Consider the following 21,027-nt stretch of genomic DNA (forward strand, 5'->3'; position numbering starts at 1 on the left):
TGGAGTGCCCAAAAGCACAAGGTGTGCAATACTCAGAGACATGGCCAAGGTAAGAAAGGCTGAAAGACGACCACCACTGAACAAGACACACAAGCTGAAACGTCAAGACTGGGCCAAGAAATATCTCAAGACTGATTTTTCTAAGGTTTTATGGACTGATAAAATGAGAGTGAGTCTTGATGGGCCCGTGGCTGGATTGGTAAAGGGCAGAGAGCTCCAGTCCGACTCAGACGCCAGCAAGGTGGAGGTGGAGTACTGGTTTGGGCTGGTATCATCAAAGATGAGCTTGTGGGCCTTTTCGGGTTGAGGATGGAGTCAAGCTCAACTCCCAGTCCTACTGCCAGTTTCTGGAAGACACCTTCTTCAAGTAGTGGTACAGGAAGAAGTCTGCATCCTTCAAGAAAAACATGATTTTCATGCAGGACAATGCTCCATCACACGCGTCCAAGTACTCCACAGCGTGGCTGGCAAGAAAGGGTATAAAAGAAGAAAATCTAATGACATGGCCTCCTTGTTCACCTGATCTGAACCCCATTGAGAACCTGTGGTGCATCATCAAATGTGAGATTTACAAGGAGGGAAAACAGTACACCTCTCTGAACAGTGTCTGGGAGGCTGTGGTTGCTGCTGCACGCAATGTTGATGGTGAACAGATCAAAACACTGACAGAATCCATGGATGGCAGGCTTTTGAGTGTCCTTGCAAAGAAAGGTGGCTATATTGGTCACTGATTTGTTTTTGTTTTGTTTTTGAATGTCAGAAATGTATATTTGTGAATGTTGAGATGTTATATTGGTTTCACTGGTAAAAATAAATAATTGAAATGGGTATATATTTGTTTTTTTTGTTAAGTTGCCTAATAATTATGCACAGTAATAGTCACCTGCACACACAGATATCCCCCTAAAATAGCTATAACTAAAAACAAACTAAAAACTACTTCCAAAACTATTCAGCTTTGATATTAATGAGTTTTTTGGGTTCATTGAGAACATGGTTGTTGTTCAATAATAAAATTAATCCTCAAAAATACAACTTGCCTAATAATTCTGCACTCCCTGTATATGGCCTTTTAACAGTTATATATCTTATTTAGGTAAATCCCCTTTAAAAACTCTCTAATATATTTTTTATTGTGTATTTTTTTTTCAGCCATGTTCTTCTTTTAGCGCTTTCTGGCATTTTCATGTGGGAATATTTTTTAAATGGACCCCGAATTTTTTCGCACACATTTTTTGACGTGCATTGACACACGTTGACGCCAACGGCTTTTGGGCCTGGGAATATTATTGTGACAGCATACATTTTGGCACATTTCGAATTGACATGCGCTCCTTTTTAGAATGCTTGTTAGTGTCAGATGTTCTGGGTGCAGCCTCTGCTTTATTGATTTTTGTATTTGTAAGGATTTTTTATAAGAGTTTTCTTTCAGAGGGAGTTAGTGTTTCCATTTCTTCAAGAGCTCTTTTATGGGGGACATTACTATTTAGCTGTGTGCTTGTTATTTGCTGCATGCAACTTCTGTTTAGTTCTCTGCAGTTATGGAGCCTTCAGATTCTGTCCCTAAATCTGCATTAGAAACTGAGTAACCTAAACACAGTATTAAATGGTTGTATTGTAAACAAGCTGAGATTTCTCCTCCTGTGGGATTTGGTGATAGATTGACTGCTGACAGTGACCGGTGTGAGCTAGCTGGGGATCTCTTAAGGACCCAGACTGCACTATTTTGCACTTTGCGAGAAGTGCTGTTACTCTGTGAGTATTCTGCACAAAAGGGGTTTTTATCACCTCACCTGTGGGATTTTACCCTAAATTACTATGCCATTCAAGCGCCTTCTTTTGTTCTTTTTAGCATCCAGATATCTGGCATTCTCTGAAGAGATGACCATGGCATCTGATCATCCTGGATTTTTCTCCTGCCTGACAGTGGAGCCTCTGTGATACTTGGTATCATTATTCTTATAGTGGGACTGAGTATTCTTTATTTGAGATTTATCCTTCGCCTAATTTATGCAATAAATGTATAAATATTTTAATGCATTCTGACCAATCTGCTACTGTTCAGGTAACATCCTCCTGAAACATTCTTCTCTTTCAAAATAAGTTTTGCTTACTTTAGAGGTTAAAGATTCTAAAGTTGATAGGGATAAGCCTGTTAAACATTTAGATACTGTTTTTAAGCCTATGGCTAAATCTCCAGATGTGTTTCCTATTACTGATGCAATTTCTGAGATTATTTTCTGAGATTGGATTTGCAGGGTTTAAGAAAATGTATCTACTTCTAATATTGAGCTTTGGGAAACTATTCCCAAAGTGTATGGGGCCGTTTCTACTTTGGCTAAACGTACTACTATTCCATTGGAAGATAGTGCTTCTTTGAAAGACCCTTTAGATAGAAAGTTAGAGTCCTTCCATAGGAGGGCTTTTCATCAGGAAGGTTATCTTTTTAGACCAGCAGTTTCTACTGATGATGTGGCTGCTGCTTCTTCCTTTTGGTTAAATAGTTTCTGAGCAGTTTTCTCACGATTCTCCTAATGAAGATTTTTTTAAAACCTTTTAGAGCTGCTCAAATGTGCTAATGCTTTAATTTGTGATGCATTTTTTTTAATATCATTTAGATTAGATATGTCTTTGGCAGGTCTCTCTAGAAGGCCTTTATGGTTAAAGTTTTGGTCTGCTAATATGGTTTCTAAATTCAGACTTTTATCTCTTTCATTTCAGGGAAAGATGCTATTTGTTTCTGGATTATATTATTTCTACCTGAGTGGAGGTAAATGAGCTTTTATTCCTAAAGACAAAAAGGCCAAGGGTAAATCTAAAACTACTAATTATTTTCATCCCTTTCGTCAGTACAGGGCACAGAAATCTGATTTCTTCCTCTCAGATGCAAGCTTTCTCTGGTTCTATCTGGAAGCCAAGTTCTAATTGGAACACATTTGGAACACTAAGCAGTCCAAGAATTCTAATCCATCATCCAAGTCTGCATAAAGGTGTGGCCCCCATTCCAGAGGCTCTGGTTGGGGGCAGGTTACACATATTTCAGGAGATTTTTTTTCAGTCTGTTCAGGATTTCTGGGTGCTAAATATACTTTCCCAGGGTTATCAAATAGAATTCAGAATAAGGCCTCCCAGGGCAAGGTTTTTTTCTTACCAATGTTCCAAGAAATCCTATGAAGGCCCAGGCATTTTTCATCCAGTTTTGGATCTAGAATCTATGGGAGTGATTGTTCCTGTTTCTGTGTTGGAACAAGGAACAGAGTTTTATTTCAACTTCTTCATTGTTCCAAAGAAGGAGGGAACTTTCAGACCAGTTCTGGATCTAAAAGTTCTGAACAAATTTCCTACCTTTTTGCTCAGCAAGATCAGTTTATGTCCACAAAATGCACGGGGAACATAATAATTTCCTAAGATTTGCTTTTCTAGACAAGCATTTTTCAGTTTGTTACTCTGCCATTTGGTCTGGCTACAGCCCCCTATAATGTTCTCCAAGGTTCTGGGTACCCTTTTGTCTGTGACCAGAGCTCAGGGTATTGCTGTTTTTCCTTACCTGGATGACATCTTGATTCAAGCTACATCTTTTCATTTAGCAGAATCTCACACCAGCAGACTGTTATTGTTTCTTCAACAACATGGTTGGAAAATCAATTTTCCAAAAAGATTGTTGGTTGTCCAGACAAAGTTATTTTTTGGGGGGTTCAGAAAGATAAAGTTTCTATGAGACTATCTTTGACAGACTCAAGGAGGGTAAAGTTAGTGTCTCAGAAAAAAAGTATGATAATATAACATACAATAGGGTGCGCAAGACAATATACGAAAGAAATGTGCAATAAGTGAGTCTATGTATAGTGAATGTAAATGGTGGATTTGCTAGTGATCATATAATGTTCATTAAATTAGATAGTCGTGTTGTGGCAAAAAAAAATCAAAATAGTGTAATAGGCTTTGTAAAAAGGTTTGTAAAAGATATATATCATCTTGTTCTGTTGCTGGTGAAAAAGTAAAAAATCTAATACTAATAAATACCTAATTGGTGAAAAAGGAATAGGTGTGACCAATGCTAACTTTGGTCTTACTCTAAAAGACCGTGATGCAATATTATCTTGCAAAATAATATTTTTCAAAGATCTTATAAAACCTATAGTGTACAAATCAATATAAATATAAATTCACAAAAAACCACAGTAATGTCCAGCAAACAAAAGCAAACCACAGTAATGTCCAGCAAACAAAAGCAAACAGTGGATAGAATCGCTGTCAAAATCAGCAAATGTGTAAGGCTGCTTCGCTCCAAACCGGTGGTGAGTCGGATAATCTGTAAAATTGAAGGCAAAAAAGATAGAGCGCCTAATGGTGTGATATCGTCTGGGACCAGGTAAATACAATCATTAACAGCATCAGCCAAATGGATACTCGCAAAAGGGTTGGCACTCACAGGTAGTGCATACAGGCAGGCTGACCTTTATACAGCAGTCAGTACGCTGAATATGTGAAATTCGTATTGAAGATCTGTTGTAATAGACAGGGCCGGACTGAGACTAAAAAAAGGCCCGGGCATTTTGGGGCATAGAGGCCCACTCCGCCCCCACCACCGCATCTTATTTAACCGTACACACACATCTCTCACACTCACACACACAGACACAGACCTTACACACACACACACACACACACACAGACCTTACACACACACACAGACACAGACCTCACACACACAGACCTCACAGACACAGACCTCACACACACACACACACACACACACACACAGACCTCACACACACAGACCACTCACACACACAGACCACTCACACACACACACAGACCTCACACACACACACGCAGACCTCACACACACACAGACCTCACACACACACACTTACACACACACACACTTACACACACACACACAGACCTCACACACACACACACACACACACACAGACCTCACACACACACACACGCAGACCTCACATATACACACTTACACACACACACACAGAGACATCACACACACTCACAAAACATGTCCACCTGCTGATAAACACTGTTTTTTCTTTCACTGAGGTGTGACAGTCAGTCAGGAACTCAGGCTTCAACCACAGGGATGAGTAATTTGAGTCACTGTCTGCTCTTGAATCTTGAGCCACACTGAGCCATGGCCCATAGACGGTGACAAGTGTTATCTGTTTTTCCCCCCCCAATATTCCCCACTCACCCAGGACCAGCAAGTGCAACCCACAAAAATAAAATAAATATTGCTGTGTGCTATCAATCATGGTGCAGCCACGTGACATGGAGGAGACTGGAGTCTATGACACATGTATATGACTGCAGCCCGCAGCTGAGGAGAGACTCTCAGATAAGAGTGACTGGCCTGCTGTTTTGTACATAGGCGGCCGGCCCAGCCAGGCCTAGTACTACAGGCTGCTTAGGCTGCCTAAGCAGCCTGTAGTACTAGCTAGGCCTGGAACTTAAGTTAGGCTAGTAATGTAAATGAATCATGTATATTATAGATAGTATCATAGTAATGTGACAGGCAGTCCAGTGAGTGTAATTGTGTATATTTTGTATATATTGACTTTGTGATGAACATTGAACAACCTAGTCACCGCATCGCAACTCCAAAGAAAAAGGTCCTCTCAGTCTCTCTCTCTGAGACCAGACCTCCTACCTGCCCTGCAGCTGCTGCTGGCCAGTCATCATCATCGCTGAAGTGGCGCTGCTCACTTGCCCCCCGGCTTCACAGAATGCCCATGGATGGTCAGGTCTGGAGTCGACTCTGGAGAATGGGATCGTCGATGGAGCATTGGAGAGCCTAATCCTCTATGTATGGATGAAACCACTCAGGGGAGGAGGGGACCCGCCCGGCCTAGCGGCAGCATGTTTCCAGCCCCAGCCACTGACACACCGACACCGACAATGTGACACAGTCAGCACTATTCTGTCTAGCATCCTGACTCCCTCTCTGTGTGTCACGTGGACCCTGCACGTGGCATGAGTGTAGTGCAGCCACGTGCAGGGTGTGTGTGTGAGGTGACTGTGACGTCACTCGCAGTGCGCGCTCAGCCTCAGATCCAGGCCGGAAGTACTAGTGCACCAAAGCGGTGGCGGCCGCCGATCCAAAATGGGAATCGCAATCATGATTGATCATTGATCATCATGACATATGTGCTTGCTTGTATGGCGGCCGTGGCCCTGGCCTGATCTGAAGTAGACAGTAGTAGTAGTACTAATAGTGTGGGATGGGTGGTGGTTGTATGTACGTACGGCCGTGTGCTACTAGTGAAGTGTGACCAAAAGAAGAGGATCATTGGATGTTACTGTGTATTATTATCAATCATTATGACTGAGGATTCTTTGCAGACAGTACAGTAGTAGTTAAACACTGAGTTATAATAAATATTTAACATTTACATTACAACATAAAACTAAAATTTAGTTCTCAAAAAAAAAAAAAAGTTTGCAGTGTGAGATTGCAGCCCCGCCCACTGCATCGCAGTGGGCGGGACTAAACTACACCGCGGCCTACCGGGCAAATGCCTGGTATGCCCTATGGCCAGTCCGGGCCTGGTAATAGAAGAGAAAGAGAGCGCCTAATAGTGCAATAACGTCTGAACCCAGGCAGACACAGACAAAACAGCGGTAACAGCAAGATGGATACTCACAAGAGAGTTGGCACTCGCAAGTAGTGCATTAAGGCAGGCTGACCTTAATGCAGCAGTCAGTACGCTGAAATTTTAGGATTCATATCCCTCTGGCCAATAGTATGGTTGTTTGTAGCCCTTGTCAGCTCGGGCTTGTCCTCCGCACACAACGTGTGCACTGAATCAGCGTTTGAGACTCAGCTGTTCTGTGATGAAAGGTAATCCTCTGAGTGTGACGTGGGTAATCCCAATAGTGTACCTGAAGCTGTGTAATAGCTCAGAGTGTACACAATATGGAATGGTTGTTAGTCCAATATGGTAATAACAAAGTTAAAATGTAGAGCTAAAAAATGTTTAAAACCAAAAAACTTAAAAAAGGAAGTCAGCAAACAAATGCTAGGTGATTAATATTAAAAGGATTTATTTAGAGCTTGATACAACGCGTTTCTCGGCCGTAATGCTCACTGGCCGTTTCCTCAGCATTACGGCCGAGAAACGCGTTGTATCAAGCTCTAAATAAATCCTTTTTGAGTCTTTTCTCTGTTTTCAGACAGACAATGTCACAGCAATGTCTTACGTCAATCATCAAGGGGGCTCATAGTCCCTTAGCCATGAGGGAAGTATTGCAAATTCTATCCTGGACAGAAGTCAATTGTTGTCTAATTTCTGCTGTTCATATTCCTGGAGTGGATAATTGGGAAGCAGGTTTTCTCATTTGTCAGTCCTTGCATCCAGGGGAGTGGTTTCTTCATCTGGATGTGTTCAATCAGATAGTACATATTTGGGGTCTCCCAGAGATGTATCTTATGGCCTCTCATTTGAATTACAATCTTCACAGGTACTGTGTGAGGTCCAGTGATCCTCAAACAGCATCTGTGGATACTCTGGTAGTTCCTTAGTCTTTTTGACTAGCTCATGTTTTTCCACCGTTGGTTCTTCTTCCCAGTATGATTGCCAAAATCAGACAAGAGGGGGCATCAGTAATTCTGATTGTTCCGGCTTGGTCTCGCAGGATTTGGTATGCAGATCTGGTACAGTCACCCTCCTTGGCCTCTTCTTCTGCGTTTAAACTTTTTGTCTCAAGGTCCATTTTTCCATCAGGATCTCAAATCTCTAAGCTTGATGACATGGAGATTGAACGGATAGTTCTTAAACAGAGAGGGTTTTCTAATTCTGTTATTGAGACTTTAATACAGGCTCATAAACATGTGACCATGAAAATACTGTATAAGGTTTGGAAAACCTTTATTTCTTGGTGTTCAGACAAATGTTTTTCAAGGCATTCTTTTAGAATTCATAGGATTTTGCAGTTTTTGCAAGATGGTTAGGATAAAGGTTTATCCGCCAGTTCTTTGAAGGGTCAGGTTTCATCTCTTTCAGTTGTATTCCACAAGAAGATTGATAATCTTCCAGACCTTCATTGTTTTGTTCAAGCTTTGGCTAGAATTAAATCTGTAGTTAAACCAACTTCTCCTCCCTGGAGTCTTAACTTGGTTTTAAAGATTTTGCAGGCTCCTCCATTTTAACCTATGCATAAAGTGGATATTAAACTTCTTTCTTGGAAAGTTTTGTTTCTTTTGGCTATTATTTCTGTCTTCTTATCTTATCCTTCATCAGTATAAGTTGTGTCTTCAGACAATATCAGTTGGGAAATTGTTATATAATTTGGATGTTGTTAGAGCGTATTATGTTGATGCTACTAAGGATTTCAGACAAACTTCTAGTTTGTTTGTTCACTTTTCTGGAAAGGGCAGCAAGTTTCTGCTGCTTCTTTGGCCTCTTGGTTAAAACTTCTAATTCATGAGGATTACTTGGAGGCAGGTCAGCCTCCACTGAAATGGATTACTGCTCATTCTACTAGGTCAGTTGTCACTTTTTGGGCTTTCAAGAATGAGGTTTATGTTGCAAGGCAGCTACTTGTTCTTCTTTGCATACTTTTACTAAATTCTACCATTTTAATGTTTTTTCTTCTTCTGAGGCAGCCTTTGGTAGGAAAGTCCATCATGCAGTTGTCTCAGCTTGATTTATTTATGCCTGTTGATTAATTTTAAGTGCATTAAAAAAATGATGCCCTTTTTGGGTTGTTTTGGAGTTAATGCTTTAGTTTTTCATTGAAAAAAATGTGTTTTTTAATCCAGCCCTTTATTTCTTATTACTCGTGGACTCCGTAGCTTGGGTATTAGTTCCCAGGAGTAATGGATCGTGGACTCTCACCACCTGTATGAAAGAAAAAAATATTTATTTTTACCTGATAAATTAATTTCTTTCATGGCCACGAGACCCCATCCTGTGTTTTTCTGGTGTTGTTTTTTTCTTGCCCACATCTTTTTTCCCTGCTCCTATTATTTTGCTCTTACTTCGTTCCTACCTCATTTGCTTGGCTATACGTTAGACTGGGGTACCTGTGTGGTGGGAGGAGTTTTATAGAGCTCTTGGGGTTTTGGAATTTCTGCCTCCTCCTAGTGGTAAGGAAGAATAATTCCCAAGACTATTGGACGTGGACTTTTTACCACCCATGAATTAAATTAATTTTATTAGGTATCAATTGTTTTTTTGTTTTTTTTTTATGCAAGATATTAATATCCTGTACTGTTCTAAACTTCATGACAAAACCTTGACAAATCAAGAAAAATTTGTTTTTTTACTATAATAAACAAAATTATAAAATTATAAAAAATATGTAATAAATAATTTTACAGTACAGCATAATGCATATAAATAACACATCATACAACCATATAATGATTACCCATAATGTAATAAGTTTTTTTGATTCTTTTGGAAGTTTAAAGGTTAATTTCATGCATAAATTGCTATTGTCATTTCACACTGTACAACAGTATTGATACAAACACTTGTTTTGTAAGGTTTATTCCTGCAGAATGGACATAGTATTAGTGATTTGCATTTGTATAAGGTGAAACTGGTAGGCTTCTGGTAAATTCACAATGTGACTCACGGTTTACTTTCAACTCTGGTAACTTACACTCAAGTGATACTTGCTCTTGAGCAAAACAACTTGAGTATCAATTTTATTATGAGCACACAAATCTTGCTTAAAATAATGTGCTCCACTTGTAATTTACGCCATTGTGTCTATAATGTTAGTTATATTGTAACATATATCACCTTTTTTGAACTTCCTGATTTCTCTTTTTGTGCTCCCCGATTATCAAGTCTCGCCCTTTAACCTCTTTCAGAACATTCTGGTACCGTTGCTGTAGAGATTAACGGTGGGAAAGTTGAAAACATTCTTGATCATTTTAACATTAAAAATAAGTACAGTATTTATATGCTGTCATCATGTTTTCTTACTAGTTTGCCTACATTTAATGATATAATTAATTCATTCTGTTTCAGACATTTCTAAATTCCATTGTCTGCATGTGAAAAACATTAATTTCCAGTGATAGCTATTGTCAACCTACTTGTTAGATATAAAGCAGTGAAAATATGTATGAATGTAACATATCTACTTGTATGTAGGTCTGGATTTCTCACTTGCCAATTTAGGCATTAAAGGGACACTGAACCCATTTTTTTTTCTATCATGATTCATGCAATTTTAAGCAACTTCTAATTTACTCTCTATTATCAATTTCTTTTCATTCTCTTGGTATCTTTATTTGAAATGCAAGAATGTAAGTTTAGATGCCGGCCCCATTTTTGGTGAAACACACTGTTGTTCTTGCTGATTGGTGGGTAAATTCACCTACCAATAAACAAGTGCTTTCATGGCACTGAACCAAAAAAAATAGCTTAGATGCCTTCTTTTTCAAATAAAGAAAGCAAGAGAATGAAGAAAATTTGAATGTTTAAAATTGCATGCTCTATCTGAAGCACGAAAGAAAAAATTTGGGTTCAGTGTCCCTTTAACCTAGGGGTACCAACTAAAGGGTTCATTTATCTGACGTTCTGCAGTTTACACACTGTTGCCCAAAACATCCACCTAAAAACTCTAACAAAAATGTATAGACTCCACTTAAATAGATATATAAGGGGCATAAAACCCAAAATTTTACTTCTATTATAAAATTTGCGTCATTCTCATGTTGTTCTTTGTTGAAAAGATATTTATATAGGTACCATGCACATGCCTGGAGCAATACATGACAGGAAATAGTGCTGCCATCTAGTGCTCTTACTAATGTATAACATTGTTGTAAAACTGCTGCCATATAGTGTTGCAGACACGTGCACACTCCTGAGCTTACCGCCCTGCTTTTAAACAAAGGATAACAACAAAACTAACAACATTTGATAATAAAAGTAAATTGAAAAGATGTTTAAAATTGTATGTTCTGTCTGACTCATGAAAGAAACATTTGGGGTATTATGTCCCTTTAAAGGGACTAATTCAAATATTTTATATTGTGCACATAAAAAAGCAGCTACTGAACACATGATACATATTTGTTTGCCTAAAATGGGTTAAGTAATTCAAATTAAACAGGAAGTGCATGATTATGTACAACTGAGTCCTGGAACTATAGAGATCACTATCTGGCAGGGACAACTGCAGAAAAAAAATATTTATTCAGCATAGGAACATCATTTAAAACAAAACAAAAAAAAAAAACACTTTAATACATTTATAAACTTTTCTCTTTTAGATGGAACAGAGACATTTGAGTATCCCTTTAAGTTGAAATGTAATTCCCCATGGAATGCTTAAAGGGACATGAAACCCAACATTTTTCTTTCATGTTTTTTTGAAGGAGAGGCAATTAACTACTTTGAGCTAGCTGAACACATTGGTAAGCCACAAGAGGCATATATGTGCAGCCACCAATCAGCAGCTAGCTCCCACCACCTGAGCCTACTTTTTAGGTATGCTTTTCCAACAAAGGATACCAGGAAAACTAAGCAAATTAGATATTAGAAGTAAATTGGAAATTGTTTTAAAATTGTATGCTCTATTTGAATCGTCAAATAATTTTGTGTTTCATGTCCCTTTAAGAGATATAAACATCTGGAGTATCCTGAGGCTAAGTTCATGCATAACTATAGTTACATAGACTGGTAGTCATTTCTTTCATGTAATTAGCAAGAGTCCATGAGCTAGTGACGTATGGGATATACATTCCTACCAGGAGGGGCAAAGTTTCCCAAACCTCAAAATGCCTATAAATACACCCCCTCACCACACCCACAATTCAGTTTTACAAACTTTGCCTCCTATGGAGGTGGTGAAGTAAGTTTGTGCTAGATTCTACGTTGATATGCGCTCCGCAGCAAGTTGGAGCCCGGTTTTCCTCTCAGCGTGCAGTGAATGTCAGAGGGATGTGAGGAGAGTATTGCCTATTTGAATGCAGTGATCTCCTTCTACGGGGTCTATTTCATAGGTTCTCTGTTATCGGTCGTAGAGATTCATCTCTTACCTCCCTTTTCAGATCGACGATATACTCTTATATATACCATTACCTCTGCTGATTCTCGTTTCAGTACTGGTTTGGCTTTCTACAAACATGTAGATGAGTGTCCTGGGGTAAGTAAATCTTATTTTCTGTGACCACTCTAAGCTATGGTTGGGCACTTTTTTATAAAGTTCTAAATATATGTATTCAAACATTTATTTGCCTTGACTCAGGATGTTCAACATTCCTTATTTTCAGACAGTCAGTTTCATATTTGGGATAATGCATTTGAATCAATCATTTTTTTCTTACCTTAAAAATTTGACTTTTTTTTTCCCTGTGGGCTGTTAGGCTCGCGGGGGCTGAAAATGCTTCATTTTATTGCGTCATTCTTGGCGCGGGACTTTTTTGGCGCAAAAAAATCTTTTCTGTTTCCGGCGTCATACGTGTCGCCGGAAGTTGCGTCATTTTTTTACGTCCTTTTGCGCCAAAGATGTCGGCGTTCCGGATGTGGCGTCATTTTTGGCGCCAAAAAGCATTTAGGTGCCAAATAATGTGGGCGTATTATTTGGCGCCAAAAAATATGGGTGTCGCTTTTATCTCCACATTATTTCAGTCTCATTTTTTCTTTGCTTCTGGTTACTAGAAGCTTGTTTTTTGGCATTTTTTCCCATTCCTGAAACTGTCATTTAAGGAATTTGATCAATTTGCTTTATATGTTGTTTTTTCTCTTACATATTGCAGATGTCTCACGTTGCATCTGAGTCAGAAGATACTTCAGGAAAATCGCTGTCTAGTGCTGGAACTACAAAGCTAAGTGTATCTGCTGTAAACTTTTGGTAGCTATTCCTCCGGCTGTTGTTTGTATTAATTGTCATGACTAAACTTGTTAAAGCAGATAATATTTCCTTTAGTAATGTACCATTGCCTGTTGCAGTTCCCTCAACATCTAAGGTGCAGAATGTTCCTGATAACATAAGAGATTTTGTTTCTGAATCCATCAAGAAGGCTATGTCTGTTATTTCTCCTTCTAGTAAACATAAAAAATCTTTTAAACTTCTCCTCTCTACAGATGAATTTTTAAATGAACATCATCATTCTGATTCTGATGACTCTTCTGTTCAGAGGGATCTGTCTCAGAGATTGATGCTGATAATCTTCATATTTATTTAAAATGGAATTTATTCGTTCTTTACTTAAAGAAGTACTAATTGCTTTAGAAATAGAGGATTCTGGTCCTCTTGATACTAATTCTAAACGTTTAGATAAGGTATTTAAATCTCCTGTGGTTATTCCAGAAGTTTTTCCTGTTTCCTAATGCTATTTCTGAAGTAATTTCCAGAGAATGGGATAAATTGGGTAATTCATTTACTCCTTCTAAACGTTTTAAGCAATTATATCCTGTGCCGTCTGACAGATTAGAATTTTGGGACAAAATCCCTAAAGTCGATGGGGCTATTTCTACCCTTGCTAAACGTACTACTATTCCTACGTCAGATGGTACTTCGTTTAAAGATCTTTAGATAGGAAAATTGAATCCTTTCTAAGAAAAGCTTATTTGTGTTCAGGTAATCTTCTTAAGACCTGCTAATATCTTTGGCTGATGTTGCTGCAGCTTCCAACTTTTTGGTTGGAGACTTTAGCGCAACAAGTAAACAGATCATGATTTCTCATAATATTATTATTCTTCTTCAGCATGCTAATAATTTTATCTGTGATGACATTTTTGATATTATCAGAGTTGATGTCAGGTTTATGTCTCTAGCTATTTTAGCTAGAAGAGCTTTATGGCTTAAAACTTGGAATGCTGATATGGCTTCTAAATCAACTCTACTTTCCATTTCTTTCCAGGGTAACAAATTATTTGGTTCTCAGTTGGATTCCATTATCTCAACTGTTATTGGTGGGAAAAGGAACTTTTTTTACACAGGAAAAAAATCTAAGGGTAAAAACAGGGCTAATAATCGTTTTCGTTCTTTCATTTCAACAAAGAACAAAAGCCTGATCCTTCATCCTCAGGAGCAGTTTCAGTTTGGAAACCATCTCCAGTCTGGAATAAATCCAAGCCTTCTAGAAAGGCAAAGCCTGCTTCTAAGTCCACATGAAGGTGCGGCCCTCATTCCAGCTCAGCTGGTAGGGGGCAGGTTACCTTTTTTCAAATAAATTTGGATCAATTCTGTTCACAATCTTTGGATTCAGAACATTGTTTCAGAAGGGTACAGAATTGGTTTCAAGATGAGACCTCCTGCAAAGAGATTTTTTTCTTTCCCGTGTCCCAGTAAATCCAGTGAAAGCTCAAGCATTTCTGAATTGTGTTTCAGATCTAGAGTTGGCTGGAGTAATTATGCCAGTTCCAGTTCTGGAACAGGGGATGGGGTTTTATTCAATCTCTTCATTGTACCAAAGAAGGAGAATTCCTTCAGACCAGTTCTGGATCTAAAAATATTGAATCGTTATGCAAGGATACCAACGTTCAAATGGTAACTGTAAGGACTATCTTGCCTTTTGTTCAGCAAGGGCATTTTATGTCCACAATAGATTTACAGGATGCATATCTGCATATTCCAATTCATCCAGATCATTATCAGTTCCTGAGATTCTCTTTTCTGGACAAGCATTACCAGTTTGTGGCTCTGCCGTTTGGGCCTAGCTACAGCTCCAAGAATTTTTACAAAGGTTCTCGGTGCCCTTCTGTCTGTAATCAGAGAACAGGGTATTGTGGTATTTCCTTATTTGGACGATATCTTGGTACTTGCTCAGTCTTTACATTTAGCAGAATCTCATACGAATCGACTTGTGTTGTTTCTTCAAGATCATGGTTGGAGGATCAATTCACCAAAAAGTTCATTGATTCCTCAGACACGGGTAACCTTTCTGGTTTCCAGATAGATTCAGTGTCCATGACTCTGTCTTTAACAGACAAGAGACGTCTAAAATTGATTTCAGCTTGTCGAAACCTTCAGTCACAATCATTCCCTTCGGTAGCCTTATGCATGGAAATTCTTAGGTCTTATGACTGCTGCATCGACGCGATCCCCTTTGCTCGTTTTCACATGCGACCTCTTCAGCTCTGTATGCTGAATCAATGGTGCAAGGATTACACAAAGATTCTCAATAATATCTTTAAAACCGATTGTACGACACTCTCTAACGTGGTGGACAGATCACCATTGTTTAATTCAGGGGGCTTCTTTTGTGCTTCCGACCTGGACTGTAATTTCAACAGATGCAAGTCTCCCAGGTTGGGGAGCTGTGTGGGGATCTCTGACGGCACAAGGAGTTGGGAATCTCAGGAGGTGAGAATTACCGATCAATATTTTGGAACTCCGTGCAATTTTCAGAGCTCTTCAGTCTTGGCCTCTTCTGAAGAGAGAATCGTTCATTTGTTTTCAGACAGACAATGTCACTACTGTGGCATACATCAATCATCAAGGAGGACTCACAGTCCTCTGGCTATGAAAGAAGTATCTCGAATTCTGGTTTGGGCGGAATCCAGCTCTCTGTCTAATCTCTGCGGTTCATATCCCAGGTATAGACAATTGGGAAGCGGATTATCTCAGTCGCCAAACGTATGCATCCGGGCGAATGGTCTCTTCACCAGAGGTATTTCTTCAGATTGTTCAAATGTGGGAGCTTCCAGAAATAGATCTGATGGCGTCTCATCTAAACAAGAAACTTCCCAGGTATCCTGTCCAGATCCCGGGATCCTCAGGCGGAAGCAGTGGGATGCATTATCACTTCCTTGGAAGTATCATCCTGCTTAATCTTTCCGCCTCTAGTTCTTCTTCCAAGAGTAATCTCCAAGATTCTGAAGGAATGCTCGTTTGTTCTGCTGGTAGCTCCGGCATGGCCTCACAGGTTTTGGTATGCGGATCTTGTCCGGATGGCCTCTTGCCATCCGTGGGACTCTTCCGCTACGACCAGACCTTCTGTCGCAAGGTCCTTTTTTCCATCAGGATCTCAAATCCTTAAATTTAAAGGTATGGAGATTGAACGCTTTGATTCTTGGTCAAAGAGGTTTCTCTGACTCTGTGATTAATACTATGTTACAGCTCGTAAATCTGTATCCAGAGAGATATATTATAGAGTCTGGAAGACTTATATTTCTTGGTGTCTTTCTCATCATTTTTCCTTGGCATTCTTTTAGAATTCCGAGAATTTTACAGTTTCTTCAGGATGGTTTAGATAAAGGTTTATCCGCAAGTTCTTTGAAAGGACAAATCTCTGCTCTTTCTGTTCTTTTCACAGAAAGATTGCTAATCTTCCTGATATTCATTGTTTTGTACAAGCTTTGGTTCGTATAAAACCTGTCATTAAGTCAATTTACTCCTCCTTGGAGTTTGAATTTGGTTCTGGGGGCTCTTCAAGCTCCTCCGTTTGAACCTATGCATTCATGGACATTAAAATTACTTTCTTGGAAAGTTTTGTTCCTTTTGGCAATCTCTTCGTGCCAGAAGAGTTTCTGAATATCTGCTCTTTCTTGGAGTCTCCTTTTCTGATTTTCATCAGGATAAGGCAGTGTTGCGAACTTCATTTGAATTTTTACCTAAAGTTGTGAATTCTAACAACATTAGTAGAGAAATTGTGGTTCCTTCATTATGGTCCTAATCCTAAGAATTCTAAGGAGAAATCATTGCATTCTTTGGATGTTGTTAGAGCTTTGAAATATAATGTTGAAGCTACAAAGTCTTTCCGAAAGACTTCTAGTTTATTTGTTATCTTTTCTGGTTCTAGAAAAGGCCAGAAAGCTTCTGCCATTTCTTTGGCATCTTGGTTGAAATCTTTAATTCATCTTGCCTATGTTGAGTCGGGTAAAACGCCGCCTCAAAGGATTACAGCTCATTCTACTAGGTCAGTTTCTACTTCCTGGGCGTTTAGGGAATGAAGCTTCGATTCTGATCAGATTTGCAAAGCAGCAACTTGGTCCTCTTTGCATACTTTTACTAAATTCTACCATTTTGATGTATTTTCTTCTTCTGAAGCGTTTTTTGGTAGAAAAGTACTTCAGGCAGCGGTTTCAGTTTGAATCTTCTGCTTATGTTTTTCATTAAACTTTATTTTGGGTGTGGATTATTTTCAGCAGGAATTGGCTGTCTTTATTTTATCCCTCCATCTCTAGTGACTCTTGCGTGGAAAGATCCACATCTTGGGTAATCATTATCCCATACGTCACTAGCTCATGGACTCTTGCTAATTACATGAAAGAAAAACATAATTTATGTAGAACTTACCCTGATAAATTCATTTCTTTCATATTAGCAAGAGTCTATGAGGCCTGCCCCTTTTTTTGGGGTGGTTATGATTTTTGTATAAAGCACAATTATTCCAATTCCATATTTTTATTGCTTTCGCACTTTTTTTTATCACCCCACTTCTTGGCTATTCGTTAAACTGAATTGTGGGTGTGGTGAGGGGTGTATTTATAGGCATTTTGAGGTTTGGGAAACTTTGCCCCTCCTGGTAGGAATGTATATCCCATACGTCACTAGCTCATGGACTCTTGCTAATATGAAAGAAATGAATTTATCAGGTAAGTTCTTACATAAATTATGTTTTTTCAAAGTGTGCAGTTACTTGGTAGCCATTTTAAAGTACAAAAGCTTGTTATTAAAAGGGCATAAAAACTTAAATTATGCTTACCTGATACCTCTCCCACTTCCCCCATCCCCCAGTCATTCTGCCAAGGGATAAGGAACAGTAGAAGAACCATAGGGTGAAAAGATGCCAGAAGAATAAAAATAACAGATACCCCCCATACAAAAATACGGGCGGGGAGCTGTGGACTCTTTCCGTCTGAAGAAAATAAAATTATCAGGTAAGCATAATTTAAGTTTTTCTTCATAAACGGAAAGAGTCCACAGCTGCATTCATTACTTTTGGAAAACAATACCCAAGCTATAGAGGACACTGAATGCAAAAACGGGAGGGTAGAAAAGCCGACCCATTCTGAGGTCACCAGGCCTAAAACCCCTACTCCACAAAATCCGGCTTCGTCCGAAGTCGAGAAAAAAACCTTTGAAAAAAGGAAAAGGTCCAAGTACACTGCCCACAGATAGTCTAGAAGCCTTGCTAGAGACTGCAGGAACTAGACTCGACTGAGCCAACAAGCCTCCAAGAGACACCGTCAACCGGCAGTCAGTCTCCTAACACACCCCTTACTAGAGAAAGGGATCAAACAACTGTATTCCCCAAAAAGGGGTAAGGACACGGAACAAACATCCAATCAACGATTCCAGAGAACCATAATTAGGGCACAAAGACGACCATAAACATGGCCCAAACGAGCCCCCAAGGACACAAGGCTAAAAAAACCCGGGGACCAAGCCAACAGAAACCCAACCGGCTCGTAGAACAAGAGAGGCAATGCCCAGACCCCAGTCTGCACAGAATCCACTGGATCAAGACCCAGAGACTGAAACAGAGAAGATAATCTTCCCTTAAACAAATTGCATCTGCACCCTAGAAGGTAACTAAAGATGAAGGACCCCAGAAACCGTAAAGACAGCTCAGAAGATCTAAATATTCCAAAACTGTAAACCTCGCGCAACTGGAGAGTAAAAACATTGCACACTGCTGTCATCCAAGATAACACCAGAATTTGTATACTTGCAAAACAAGTGGAAGCAGTTAAGGATAGATTCAAACACAACCTACAGCTTGCTAGGCATCCAGCCACCAGAGGACGCTGCCAATCCTTCCCACACGATCTTAAAAGATTTGCTTCTTTTCTTTCTTTATAATGTATAGAGAGAAGCGCACAAAAGCCCATGACTAGGTTCGAACTCTAAACCATGAGCTCTCAAACCGGGCTTGTTATCACTAGGCCACAACAGCCAGCACATGGAAAGGAAGCAGAGCCCCCAAAGGATGGCTCACCAAACCTCGAACAACGACTTGAGGATGAAATAGCAGAGCAACAGATCTCAAATCCTGCTCCAAACACTGGGCCAGCCAAAGTGACAGACATGTCAGATAGACAGGGGACCCAAAATGACCCCAACCACTAGTCCCCCCAGGGAGTGGAAGAATGGGGGGGGAAACACACACCCCCAACAGAGCTTGGGTGCCAACCCATTCACTGCTCCAAATATAAAGCCCTTCCAAGGAAACCCCCTAGGATGTGGTACAGCGAAAAGTGTAAAATAGATCCTAAGACAGACCTGGCACAACCTATTTTTACAGTCTCGACACAGAGAATTTACTCTCCAAACAGTTGGTTGAACAAGCCACAGAGCAGCAGTCTGCTGCCGCTACATAAATAAAAAAAAAACACTCCGAAATGCTCTGAAACAAGTGCGTTGAGAAAGGCCTGAACTCACGAAAAATAAGACCTCACAGGAATGAGATCTGAGCCAACCCGAAGAAACGGGTACAGGACTCTCTCATAAATTCCCAGCCCAAAGGGAAGAGAACACCTCTAACAGAAAGCCAACTCCCCACCAACAAGGTGCTAGACCGTAGTCACACAACTACTCCAGAGCCCAAAGGCACCAAGGACCACACACACGAAGTCCAAGACTAAGGGAATAACTACGAGGACAGAGATCACCCGAAGAGAGAGCAGAATAGACTATCCCTCTCAGAGTATCCTTCACACCCAAGGTAGAAGAAGAATGCAGAGCATCCCAAACCCTTGTGAAAAAAAACCCTAAGCAAAGCTTGGAAAGGAGGAGACAACAGTCTATTGTCCCTCAAATGGAAACAACGAGCTCCCGGAAGCAGAAAAGAACCGCACGGCCCTGAACTTCTTAACTTAAATGGCAAAAAAAACTGTAAGAAAAAATGGACAGAGTCCAGCCAGTCTCTACCCGAAGGAAGAGCCCTCAAGAAGGAACAAGTCCTAAAAGGACAATCCCAAGGAACCTTGAAAGGCAAGACTGCCAGGAACTGGCTGCATGAAGGACCTAAATCCTTCAACTTCTAATCCACTATGGGAAGGAAACAAACTAGATCCCGGAAAATCGGAACAAGTATGCGAGTATGTCGCAATGGATCTCAACGGAGTTCCGGCCAACTAGATTGAAAGGCTAATGAGGCACAGTCCCTCATGCCCCTAGGCAAACCACAGATCATCAAGTCCTCTTGGAATTCTAGCTGAAACTTGCAAAAGAAAAACAAATAATAGTGGGACTCTGCACCCTAACCGGACCAGCCAGGCTTAGCAGGCGCCACATGTCTAAATAGGCCTTAAGAACAGAAGGGACTGTACCCAGTCAGGACCAGCCTGAAACCAAGGGCCCCCAGTACTGACAAGGCCACACAAGTCACCCCCTAAGAGGGAGAGATAAACAAAAGACAAACAGAGGACCAACACGTCCTCATGAACAAGCTTCCATAGAAGTAACAGTGTGACCACAAAATCACGAGTATCAATTCCAGAGAAGAAAAATTCCCATATCATAACAAACATGGGCTTTGAACCAAATAAAATTCATCCTAACTGGCATAAAATAAAAGATAAGGCAACCCGTAGGTTATCACCCAGGAAGAACAGACACACCCGAAGGACCAGCCCAACAGGAATCTGAATCTTCCAAGCTCAGAACTGGAAAGATACTCAATAAACTATATTTATATAAAAATATTACTTCATCCCCTTATGTCTAATCATGCATGCCATTTGCAGTAGAAGACTGAGGATCCACCACCCCATTAAGAGTGGAATCCTCCAGCCTCAGTAGAATACGACGGCGCGCCAGTCTATAACGAAAAGCAAAACTTACCTCCGCCGGGGCAAAAGATGACCCTGGCCCCAAAGGTTGACCCCTTGAAGCCTCAAGGACAGTGGCTCCCCCACGATCCCACTCCTGAAGAGCCCTGGTTAACTGAACAATATCGTAAACACACTGCTGGGAGCTGTAAATGTTCCAGTGCCAAGGATATGGCCATGTGGAACCGTGTCGTAACCTCGGGAGGAAACAAGCCACCCTCCAGAGAAGGATAAGCTGCATTTGGGTTACCTGCATGCATAGTAAGAGTTGGTTATAGGGAACTCGCCTCGCGGGAAGCAGAATCCCCAGAGGCGGATG

At 40.2% G+C, this 21,027-nt stretch overlaps 1 protein-coding gene across 1 annotated transcript in view; it reads right to left on the minus strand.

Moving 5' to 3' along the window:
- The window catches only part of CCDC146 (coiled-coil domain containing 146), a 430,933-nt gene that overhangs the window by 56,240 nt on the left and 353,666 nt on the right, over positions 1-21,027 (minus strand). Inside the window, exon 12 of the mRNA XM_053716534.1 lies at positions 9,771-9,859. Within this exon, the coding sequence (XP_053572509.1) occupies positions 9,771-9,859 (89 nt within the window). The remainder of the gene's footprint in view (positions 1-9,770; positions 9,860-21,027) is intronic.

The sequence above is a fragment of the Bombina bombina genome, chromosome 6 (assembly GCF_027579735.1).
Source record: "Bombina bombina isolate aBomBom1 chromosome 6, aBomBom1.pri, whole genome shotgun sequence".
NCBI classification, from domain to species: Eukaryota; Metazoa; Chordata; class Amphibia; order Anura; family Bombinatoridae; genus Bombina; species Bombina bombina.